This window comes from Mesoplodon densirostris, chromosome 11, assembly GCF_025265405.1.
Source record: "Mesoplodon densirostris isolate mMesDen1 chromosome 11, mMesDen1 primary haplotype, whole genome shotgun sequence".
Classification (NCBI taxonomy): Eukaryota; Metazoa; Chordata; class Mammalia; order Artiodactyla; family Ziphiidae; genus Mesoplodon; species Mesoplodon densirostris.
The window spans coordinates 70,479,018-70,490,455 of NC_082671.1; the positions used below are offsets into that span (position 1 = coordinate 70,479,018).

General features: G+C 47.9%; 1 protein-coding gene across 1 annotated transcript; it reads right to left on the minus strand.

Moving 5' to 3' along the window:
• Window positions 1-47: 47 nt before the first annotated feature.
• POLR2F (RNA polymerase II, I and III subunit F) lies at window positions 48-11,383 on the minus strand. Its single transcript, XM_060113047.1, has 5 exons — window positions 11,263-11,383; window positions 9,895-9,964; window positions 4,916-5,046; window positions 739-810; window positions 48-228 (listed from the first exon to the last, which is right to left on the minus strand). The coding sequence occupies exons 1-5, from the start codon at window positions 11,280-11,282 to the stop codon at window positions 138-140; spliced, it is 384 nt and encodes a 127-aa protein (XP_059969030.1). The 5' UTR covers window positions 11,283-11,383; the 3' UTR covers window positions 48-137.
• Window positions 11,384-11,438: the final 55 nt, after the last annotated feature.

The window sequence follows — 11,438 nt, forward strand, 5'->3', positions numbered from 1 at the left end:
GGGCAGAAGAAGTGGGTAGGCCTCCCAGGCAGTTGGAGGCGGAGGGGTTGAAATGTTGAAGAATTTATTATTTACACGTATAAAGAATATGAGACTAGAAACTGGGGCTGAGGTACAGTCAGGAAGATGATTCCGGCTCAGTCGGTGATGATAAGCTCGTCTACCCCCCAGTCTTCATAGCTCCCGTCAGGCAGGTAGCGGCGAATGATGATGGGAATCTTTCGGGCCCTGTGGCAGGGGAGAAGTCAAGGTACATGAGGGCTGGTGACCCCAGCCCTGCAGCAGAGGGACAGAATGTGCAGAATGCAAGGCAAGAGAAGTCTTAGCAGCATCCTCTTGAGACTATGAATGCACTTTGTAGGAAAGGAATTACAACAGAAAAAGTTCCTGCATCTCTGAGTGCGGGACTTGAGTCTGGAAGGGCTCTGCCATCCCATGGCTGAAGGGAGGAGGGGGAAAAGTAGAGGATGTTGGTGAGGCCAACTGCAGTAGGAACAGGGAAATTCGGACAGTCAGCAAAGGTCCAGGTCTCATCAATGTCCTCCCCTCCCCCTTTGCCTGCCCCCTCCTCCCCCTCCCTCCTCCTCCCTGCAGGGCTGACTCCCAAACAAACTAAGGGTCTACAGGAACAAGAACCACACTTCCCCAGCAGGGAAGTGGGGGAAGGGTGTGCAGCAGAGAACCCAAGGGATGCCTCCCAGGGCTCTGGAGCAGTGAACCATGATCTGGGCGACTTACTTGAGCTCTTTCATGGCGATGAGCAAGGGATCTGTCTCCCCCTCCAGCTCCACCATCACGGGGGCACACATCCTGCAGGTACAGGGACAGGTGTTGGGGAGACTACAAACACAGGGAGGAGGGCCCAGAATGAGGTCGGGGGGGAGCTTCACAAACAGGACCAGATCAGCATCCCAGTCCTCACCCAGAAAGGGCACCTTCCAGGTAGGCGGGCACAGCGGATGCGGAGCGGCAGTTCAGGGGCACTGACGGCGAGGGTACGTGAGCGGGAGCCTGGAGACTAGACTTAAACTTTGCCTCCAAAGGTACTGAATTTTTTTCCCCAAATCTCACTATCCTCATTTGTAAATGAAGACAAAACGCCCTAGCACACCTACACAACAATGATGCTAAAACGCTACTGGCTAACAAGCAAAGACTGAGTACCATAGCTGCTCTCAGCCCTTTACAGAGTGCTGTATCTGAGGTAAGTACTCTTGTTACTTCCGTCTTACTGATGAAGAAACTGAGGCACAGACGGGTCAGTAACTTGCCTAAGGTCACACAGCCAGTAGGTGGCAGAACCAAGATTTGAACCCCGAAGGCTCCTCCCTACTGTGCTGCAACACCTCCCATTATTTTTAAAAGCTGGTGATTCACAAACTGAAGACCGGCACTGTGAACGGGACAAGTGTGAGCTTTCATCACCGGGCCGTGTGACGTGCGTCATGTCAGCTCCCCTGCCAAGGGCCTTCCCCAGGGCCCATCACAGACTCCTGAGCCTGCAGCCACAGCAGAGTGTTCCAGCACAAAGGACCCGCATGTGCAAAAGCTCCCCCTTCTGACCACTCTAACTCGACCCCCCAGCCCTGCCTCAGGGCCCAGCTTGCCTCATTTTCCTTCTCTGTCTTGGCAATGCCCCCTACAAGGGTCCTGCTCCTCCAGCCTCTACACAGGGCCTGTGGTGAGGCGCTCCCCTCCTTACCACCCTTCCATGACACCCCACAGCCATCAGGCAGGAAGAACCTCACCTGGCCCCTGCTTACCTTTCTAGTACCTTCTCATGCTACCTGCCTATATTTACCCCACATTCCAGCCATACCAAATTACTACAGTTCCCTAGACATACCCTGTTGTTTCCTTTTTTGCATCCTCGTACAAGCTCTTCCTCTCCCTACAGGCCTGCAAGAGGCTCAGATGTCTCCACTCTGGAAAGCACTTGCGGAAGCCTCAGTGCCCTGACTCATTTTACATACGCTTCTCTCGGCACCACTATCACTACACTGTGACTACTTGTTTGAAGTTTTCCAACGAGACCTGGTGGCCCAGGATCCCAAGCCCTAGCACAACACTTGACCCACAGCAGAGGCTCTAGAAACAAACAGGCCAGTTGTAGGCCCACCTCCTCTAGGAAGCCACACTTATTGATTCCAGCTCAAGTTTACACTAATGGATCCCAAACCTGATAATCATCAAAATTACTGGGAAAGTATGCTAAAAATGCAGGTTCCCAGGTCCTTCCCCAGACCCTTCCCCCCCACTCTCTAGTGAAGGATCCTGAGAACCTGCATTAGCAAAGCTCCCCAGGTGCTTCTGATAACCAGCCAGTCTGAGAGCCACCAGTTCCCACTAAATAATCTACTAATTTCATTGCTAAATATTCTGGTGTCTGTTACTCCCCAAAGCCTGAAAATTTCCCAAGGGCAGAGACCAAGTTCTTTAACTTTCTCTATATCCTCTCTCAATAATTATTTGAACTTCCCCAAAATGTAAACCGTTAAAGAATGGGGCAAAATGCTTTCCCTGATCTGCATATGCCTTATTTCTTTCAAGATACGAATAACTCAACAGCAGTAATTCATCCAGCCCTACTATGTGCACAGGAAGTGTGAGAGTGCGCCCGGAACGTCTCCCCCTGTGGCAACCATTCAGCCGCCAGGTGGGGCTAATGAACCAGAGAGAGGCCTCATCCACAAATATCCAAGAAACATCTGTTCAGCATCTACTAAGTGCAGAATTGCAGGCCTCGTACTCAGGATAAGCTCCAGCCCTGGCTGTCCAAGGGCTTACAGCAGCCGGAGAACCACCAGACAGCACCCTAGCCCTCAATCGGAAAGAGCACTATAGACTAGACTAAGCTAGACCGAGTCTTGCTCCCCAAGGAAAGCAGCACGCTGGGCCTCGGTAGTGTTTTAAATGCCTGCTCCATACTGTCCACCAAATGCAAGCCCATCTTCTGAACTTGTCACTCAATGAACCAGTGACATCTTTTCCAGTCTTGTGCCCCAAGCTACTTGCCATTCCCCCACCACAATCCATACATGCCTGCCTCTACCTGGACCTTTCCTAGTGCTATTTCTGGCGCCTGGGATACCTTCAAAACCACCTCGCTTTAATTCTAATCTCTTCATGAGGCTTCCCCAGTCACCCCTGCCATTACTCCCTTCTCTCTTTTGTTTCTCTTGTAAAGCAGCAACCCCATCCGCCTTGGGTTCTGGGTATTTAGAACGGGTCCATCTCTCCCACCAGACTGTAAACACCTAGAGACCTGGGGAATTGTGTCTTTAATCATCCCTGCATCCCCAACAGGTGCAAGCACAATATCTTATTCGATGCTCAAAGACTTTAACTTGCATACAGTCTATTTGTTTGAAAAGTACTTTATGAATTATTCTTTCTGCTTGATCACGTTCAGCAGATACAAGCACTGCCCAATCAGTGCTCTGCAATGATGGAAATGTCCTCGATCTGCACTACCCATCACGGTAGCCATAGGGAGTTACCGGGCACATGAAATGTGGCTAATGAGACTGAAACACTGAACTTCTATTTAGTTTTACTTAAATTTAAATGGCCAAATGTAGCCAGTGGCAACCATAACTGCGGTGCAGGCCTAGAGGATCCTGACCCCAGCGATACCAAAATCATCACACTGAGTGCAGCTCTCATTTCACCCAGACCAGCAAGGAGTACAACCAGGCTGGCAGGAGGCCTACTGCTGCCAAGTGGGTGAGGAATGACGTTGCCCGCCCATAACGCCCTCTATCGAGGTGAACACGGCGGTCACCTTCCCTCTGCAAGACTGGAGGAGATGAAGCCCAATGCTGTTTAAAAACTTGGGCGGGGTGGGGACGGATGGATGCATAGATTGAGCATCACCACTCCACCAGCACGCACCGTCCCACAACTCTGGCCCCAGCTTTTCTTTCAAGCCTAGTTTCGACTACTCCCTACTTGAAGCACCCCCTCCTCCAGGTACCCACCATTTCCCACAGCAGCTTGTAAGAGGCCTGGGGTAGGGCTCCTTTCCCCGGCCTCACGTTTCCCTGCGGAGGACGTCCCACGAGAGCCACAGTAACCTGCCCGTCCCCTCTCTGTCCTCCCACTTACTCTCGCCACAACGGAGGAGGAACTCATCTGACAAGGGAGCCTGGCGGGGAAAGCACGCATCTGCGGTCCAGCCTCTTCAAGAGTCCCTGCTTCCTCAAAGCCGCCTGATCTGTCCTCCACGATGCCCACAAACTTAGCAGGCAGGCTGACACCTGCACAAAGGGCCTCTGGTGGCTGCCGTGCCCGCGGCTGTGGGGGTGGACACGGAAGCGTCGCACGCTGCGATCCCCACCTGCCTGCGGCTTGCTCCTGAATCGTGTGAGTCTTCAACTAGCTCCAAGCTCGGGGGACAAAGGAAAGGCTGCTAATTTCAAACCCCCAACCCCCTCCCCACTGCTCTGTGCTTTCACGTTTCCAGCGGGACCTCTACAGGGAGGGCTCCCTCACTCCTCTGGGCTGGCCCTTGTCTATCGACTCAAGAACCACCTTAAGCCCAGGGGGTGCTGCTACAGCACCCCCAACTAACCAGCCCACAACGGTCGAGGGTTGATCTTATTTTATTTATTTATTTATTTCTGCTTCCCTAACTGACAGGCACTTGTTACACTCTGTGTTCTTATCACTATTCTTCTACTGTACTGTTATCTGACTTCTCAGATGTTTATGTCCTATTTCTCCACTGGATCACAAACTCTCTGAGGGCAGGGGGTCTAGCACAGTGCCTGGCACACAGGGACAGCACCACCCTTGTTTAGCGTGTGAGAAGAGGGAAGGTCTGTGGTCAGGTGCCAGGCTGAGCCGCATCAACAGCGTGGAGGTTCCCTGTAGCCTGTCTGATGGAAAAGATGGTGAGGAGGCTCATACTCACGCGATCTGAAGGGCTCGGGTGCCCAGCACACGGGCTCGCTCATACTTGGTCATGTATGGTGTGGTGATTCGCTTCTGGTTGGCCTGCGGTCGCTCTCCAGAAGGGAGGATCTCAACATTCTCCTGGCCCTCCTGGACACCAAGGAAGAAAAGAGGGAAAAATCTCAGGATGCATTATCGGGGGTGAGGGGCAGGATGACGATGACAACGATTATAACCACCACTATGCTACTGCTTGTTACGTGCCAGTGACCATGCAACTGCCTTATTAACACCTCATTTAATCCTCACAATAACCGTATGCGGTGGGGATTACAATGCCCATTTTAGAGGCTTGGAGGGTTAGCTAACTTGGCCAAAGTCTCAGACCTAGTAAAAAAGGACTCATGATCAGGGAGTCCAAAGCCAGCTGCCTCATCCAGAAGAGAAGTCCTTGAGCATCCATACAAAGAAGTCCTTGAGCACAGACAACAAATCACCCTAAGCAGGAAGAGGAACAAGCACCCCATCTTTACATATTCATATATTTAACAATCACTTATTAAGCATCTGTCATGTGCCAGACATCATAATAGGTGCTGAGACAGAAAGCTAAGGGTTTCTGCTCTCAAAGAATACATAGTCTGGGGAAAAAGACAAGAGTAAACAAAACAACAAGTGCTATAAAAGTATGTAAGTGTGATGTAAAAGAATGGAATTAGAACACTCCCTAACACCATACACAAAAATAAACTCAAAATGGATTCGAGACCTAAATGTAAGACCGGACACTATAAAACTCTTAGAAGAAAACATAGGAAGAACACTCCTTGACATAAATCACAGCAAGATCTTTTTTGATCCACCTCCTACAGCAATGGAAATAAAAACAAAAATAAATAAATGGGACTTAATGAAACTTAAAACCTTTTGCACAGCAAAGGAAACCATAAACAAGACGAAAAGACAACCCTCAGAATGGGAGAAAATATTTGCAAATCAATGGACAAAGGATTAATCTCCAAAATATATAAACAGCTCATACAGCTCAATAATAAAGAAACAAACAACCCAATCCAAAAATGGGCAGAAGACCTAAATAGACATTTCTCCAAAGAAGACATACAGATGGCCAAGAAGCACATGAAAAGCTGCTCAACATCACTAATTATTAGGGAAGTGCAAATCAAAACTACATTGAGGTATCACCTCACACCAGTTAGAATGGCCATCATCAGAAAATCTACAAACAACAAATGCTCGAGAGGGTGTGAAGAAAAGGGAACCCTCTTGCACTGTTGGTGGGAATGTAAATTGATACAGCCACTATGGAGAACAGTATGGAGGTTCCTTAAAAAACTAAAAATAGAATTACCATATGATCCAGCAATCCCACTACTGGGCATATACCCAGAGAAAACCATAATTCAAAAAGACACATGCACTCCAATGTTCATTGCAGTACTATTTACAATAGCCAGGTCATGGAAGCAACCTAAATGCCCATTGACAGACAAATGGATAAAGAAGATGTGGCACATATATACAATGGAATATTACTCAGCCATACAAAGGAACGAAATTGAGTCATTTGTTGAGACGTGGATGGATCTAGACTGTCATACAGAGTGAAGTAAGTCAGAAAGAGAAAAACAAATATCGTATATTAACGCATGTATGTGGAACCTAGAAAAATGGTACAGATGAACCGGTTTGCAGGGCAGAAGTTGAGACACAGATGTAGAGAACAAACGTATGGACACCAAGGGGGGAAAGCCACGGGAGGGTGGGGATGGTGGTGTGCTGAATTGGGCGATTGGGATTGACATGTATACACTGATGTGTATAAAATTGATGACTAATAAGAACCTGCTGTATAAAAAAATAAATAAAATTGAAAAATTAAAAAAAAAGAAGTTCCTGTGGATGTAATCACACCTTATGTACTGTTTTCTGTATAGCTTCTTTCACTCAATGTTATATTTGTAGATTTATCCATTCTGTTGTGTCTACCAGTACTTTGTTCATTTTCACAGCCATCTAGGATTTTACTGTTGGAATATACCACAATCCATATAATCGTTCAATTATAATGAGCATTTGGACTATTTTGCTATTATGCTATGGATTTTCTTGTACATGTCTTTTGGTCAACATAAGTATTCATCTGTGTTGGGTATACACCCAGGAGCGGGATCACTGGTTCCTAAAAAATATACATATACACTCCCCTTTAGTATATAACTCCATAGAGTTTTCCAGAGTGCTGGCCCAATTTACACTCGGACCAGAATAATATAAATGTTGCTCTGATTGCCCCACACCTTTCTTCTCACTTGGTATTGTCACTGTAAGATGTTTGTTTTGTCTGGTTTAATTTTAGCCATCTCAGTGGGTGTGGAGTGGTGTCTTGTGGTTTTACTTTCCAGTTTCCTGATGACTAATGAAGTTAAGCATCTTTTTTATGTATTTATTAGCTATTTGGATATTCTCTTTTGTGATGTACCTGTTCAAATCCCTTGCCCCTTTTTGTATTGGATTTTCTGCATTTTTATGATTGATTTGTAAGAATTCATTGTATAGATGTACTTTCTTATATCTCTCAAATATCTTCTTTAACTCTTTGTCTTTCCTGTTCACTCATTTACTGGTTGTAATTTAATTCATCCAATGAGTGCCATTTCACTAATTTACAGAGTTGTAATTGTGTGTGTGAGCATGTGTATTTAAATAAACAAAATGGAATATCAAAGCACTTCAAAAAAATATTAGCAAGAAAAAAAAAAGTATGCAAGTGTGCCACAAACTTAACAAGAAAATGAGAGACATCTACCTCATACTGGGGGTTACGAATACAGTCCAGAGATGAGACTTGGGCTGGTCTAGAAGGATGAGTATGAGCTGCCAAGCTAACGAGGAAGGAAAGGGCATTCCAGGCAGGCTGAAATGCATGCACACAGGCACAGAGGAGGGAGAGAAGGTACTAAGTGTGGACACCTAATTGTGGAGTATGATTAGAGCAAAAGGTGTGTATAGGGTTATAGGCAGAAGAATAAATTCTATAATAAAGAATTAAGTCAACAAATATTTACTGAGTGCTTACTATATGTCAGATAGTATTCTAAGCACTTGGGAGAGTGCAGTAAGACAGATAAAAATTCTTTCTCCTATAGAACTTACATTATAATGAGATGAGAAGAACAATAAACAAAATTAGTTAAGTACAATGTGTAGTATAAAAGCAGAGAAAAGACAGGGAGTGCCAGGGTGGTGGTGTTGGAGGAAGGGGTTAATGCGGCAATTTTAAACAGGATGGTCAGGAAGGCCCCACTGAGGTGATATTTAACAAAGACCTGAGGAGGCTGAGGAGCAGGTCATGTGCATATCTAAGGGAAAGGAAGAGGGAACAGCACAGTCAAAGGTTCTGAGCTGGGGTCTCCCTGGCATGACAGGGACAGCGAGAAGAGATAAGGTCACAGGGGGAGCAGGTGGCCAGATCATGGAGGACCTTGTACATCTTTTTGGCATTTACTCTGAATGAGCTAAGAAGCCACCGGATGCAGATTCTGAACAGAGGAGAGACAAAGTGACTTAAGATTTAAAAGGATCACTCTGGATACTTTGTTGACAATATTCTGTAGGTGGAAAGGGCAGAAGCAGAGAGACCTTTTAGGAAGACCAACTGTAATCAATCACGTGGGTAGGTGAAAAAGACGACTCTAGCAGCAGAAAGGCAAAAAGCAGACTGAAGGCAGGAAAACCGGCAACACATTTCTGCAGTAATGTGGGTGAAAAGCAATAAAGATCCAAACCAGGCTGAGACACTAGGAATGGAGAAACGAAAACAGGACTGAACCACATATAGGAGGCAGAATCAATAGGACAGAGGTGGAAAGGGATCAGAAGGATAGAGAAGGAGGTTTCTGACTCAGAGAACATATAACCTCAGAGTGCCAGGCAGACAGGAAATCCCAAAAGAGGGCCTTCAGCTTCCTAGCCTTAAAAAAAAAAAAAAATCGGGGCCTCCCTGGTGGCGCAAGTGGTTGGGAGTCCGCCTGCCGATGCAGGGGATGCGGGTTCGTGCCCCGGTCTGGGAGGATCCCATGTGCCGCGGAGCGGCTGGGCCCGTGAGCCATGGCCGCTGGGCCTGCGCATCCGGAGCCTGTGCTCCGCGACGGGAGAGGCCACGGCAGTGAGAGGCCCACATACCGCAAAAAGAAGAAAAAAAAAAAAAAAAAAAAAATCGAGGGATCACTCTCTCTCCAAGAGGCACATAAAGCACTTCTCCCTCCATCTGTCAAAAGGGACAGAAAGTCCTATTTTATCTATGACACTAGTAACTCATTCACCTAGTTGCTCAAGCTAGAAACATGGGAGTCATCCCTGTCATCTCCCACTTTCTCAGCCCCACATCCAAACCACCAAAATCTCTCTTTCATCCGTTTTCCCATCACCGACACTACCAGCACCCAAGTGCAAGTGACAGATCTCACCTGGAGGTCTCTGAGAGCTCCCTAATTGGGCTCTCTTTTACCCTTGTTCCTCCCCAATTCATTCCTCGCTGGATCATGCCGCTCCCCAGCTCAAAACTTGTCACTGGCTTCCCGATACCTTCACGCTACAAAATCCTGCCTGATCTTGGCCCTTACCTCTCCAGCCTTACCCCAGGTCACTCTCCCCCTCGCTCTTTATGTAGCCCCACCTTGCAGAGCTCCTGGTACGTAATCAACATTCAACACATGTTTGCTCAATGAATGAAGGGAGTATTTCAACTGTCAGTAAGCTAACTGCCCCAGAAGCCACGCGCTGTGCTCCAAGTGGACAAAAGCCTTCAGGCCCACCCTGAGGGGCTCCTCCACTACCCAGGACTAGATCTATCCTCACTCTAACTGGCGGTGCCCTGACCACAAACGGGAGGCAGATGCATTCAGTCAGTCATCACTGGCTGGGCTAGGCGGCAGCTTGGGCTGCAGAGAGGGGAGCCCAAGGCTAAATACTGACCTCCTCGGCATTCTCCAAGTCATCTAGCCCTTCATCCTCCTCCACGTCATCAAAGTCGTCGCCATCAAAACTGTACAAGAAGAAGAAGCCAGTTAGAGCACCACTTAGTAGATCAAAGAGGGCAGAGATCTGTGTCTCATCTCAGTTACTAGCATAGGAGGCGCTCAGTAAATATCTACTTAATGAGTGAATCACTTAATAAATCATTAAGTCGTTGGATTTCCTCGTCTGAAAAAACAAACAGAGCTTACTTTTCTACTCCCTCCTCACAGAGCCCTATTTCCATGCTCCCCTTGGGAGCAAAATTCTTGCAAGAGTTGTCCATCTTCACTGTTTCCGATTCTTCTCTTCCCATTCTGTCAACATCTCACTCCAAAGACTTTCACCTCCATGATTCCACCCAAACCATCCTTTCAAGTTTGTTAATGTTTTCCACATTGCTAAATGCGATGGACTATTCTCGTTCTCATTTAGCCTGATCTGTCAGTTGGCCCACAGGACCACTCCCTCTCACTCAAAACACTCTCCTCACTTGACTGCAAGGACACCTCACGCTCTTGGTGTCCTCCCACCTCACTGGCTACTCCTTCTCAGTCTCCTTTGCCGGTTTCTCCTCTCTTCCCCCGAAGCACTCCATGTTGGGATTCTCTGACACGCAGTCATCTCCTCTTCTCTACTGACACACACCTGATGATCTCCTCTGTTTCTCAGCTTTGACTAATGTACTTATGCTGAGAACTCCCCTATTTTTATCTTCAGGATAGACCTCTCCTCCAACACCACACGTCAGGTAATCTCCTGGGCTCTAGCTTCAAAATAAATCCAGACTTCAAAACCACTTCTCACCACTTCTACTACTATCACCCTAGTACAAGTCACTACCTTTTCTCACCTGGATTACTGCAAGCCTCCCAGACCTTTACCACCTCAAAGTCTCCCCAGACCCTCCTCTGGATTACTTCTATACTACAGACCTACTACGCAATTCACACGACCCCGCATTATATCTATGGGCCTGCCCCCTCTTCTAGAAAGGGACCCCACCTGGAGAGCAGAGACTATACCTAACACACCTCAATATTAGGTATTGACACAGAGCCCGACTCAGCGGAAGTCTGCTGAAAGATACCTTTTTCAGTGATCCTCTGTGGACCCTCGAGCCGGGGTCTTTCTGTGCCCAGCCTCTGGCCGGGTCTATGCTGCCGGCTCACCGCCCTACCCTTCCCCAGCTCCGCGGGCCCCCTCAGCACCCCCAGTCCTCTCAAAACTGCCCCCCGACGCTTGAATCCTCAACTTCCTTCGACCCAGGCTCCCGCTTCACCCGCCCCTTGCGAGGCTCCGCAAAAGTCACTTCGCTCCCGCACTCACTTGTCCTCGTTGTCTGACATGACACCCGCGCCACAGCTACCGGGTTCTGCGCCCCAGACCCGAGCGGAGACCCGCAAACTATACGCCTCCGCCTCGCTCGACGCCAAGCGTACTCTGCGCCTGCGCCGTGACCTAGAGGTAATCACTTCCGGGAGGCAGGCGCGGCAATAAATGTG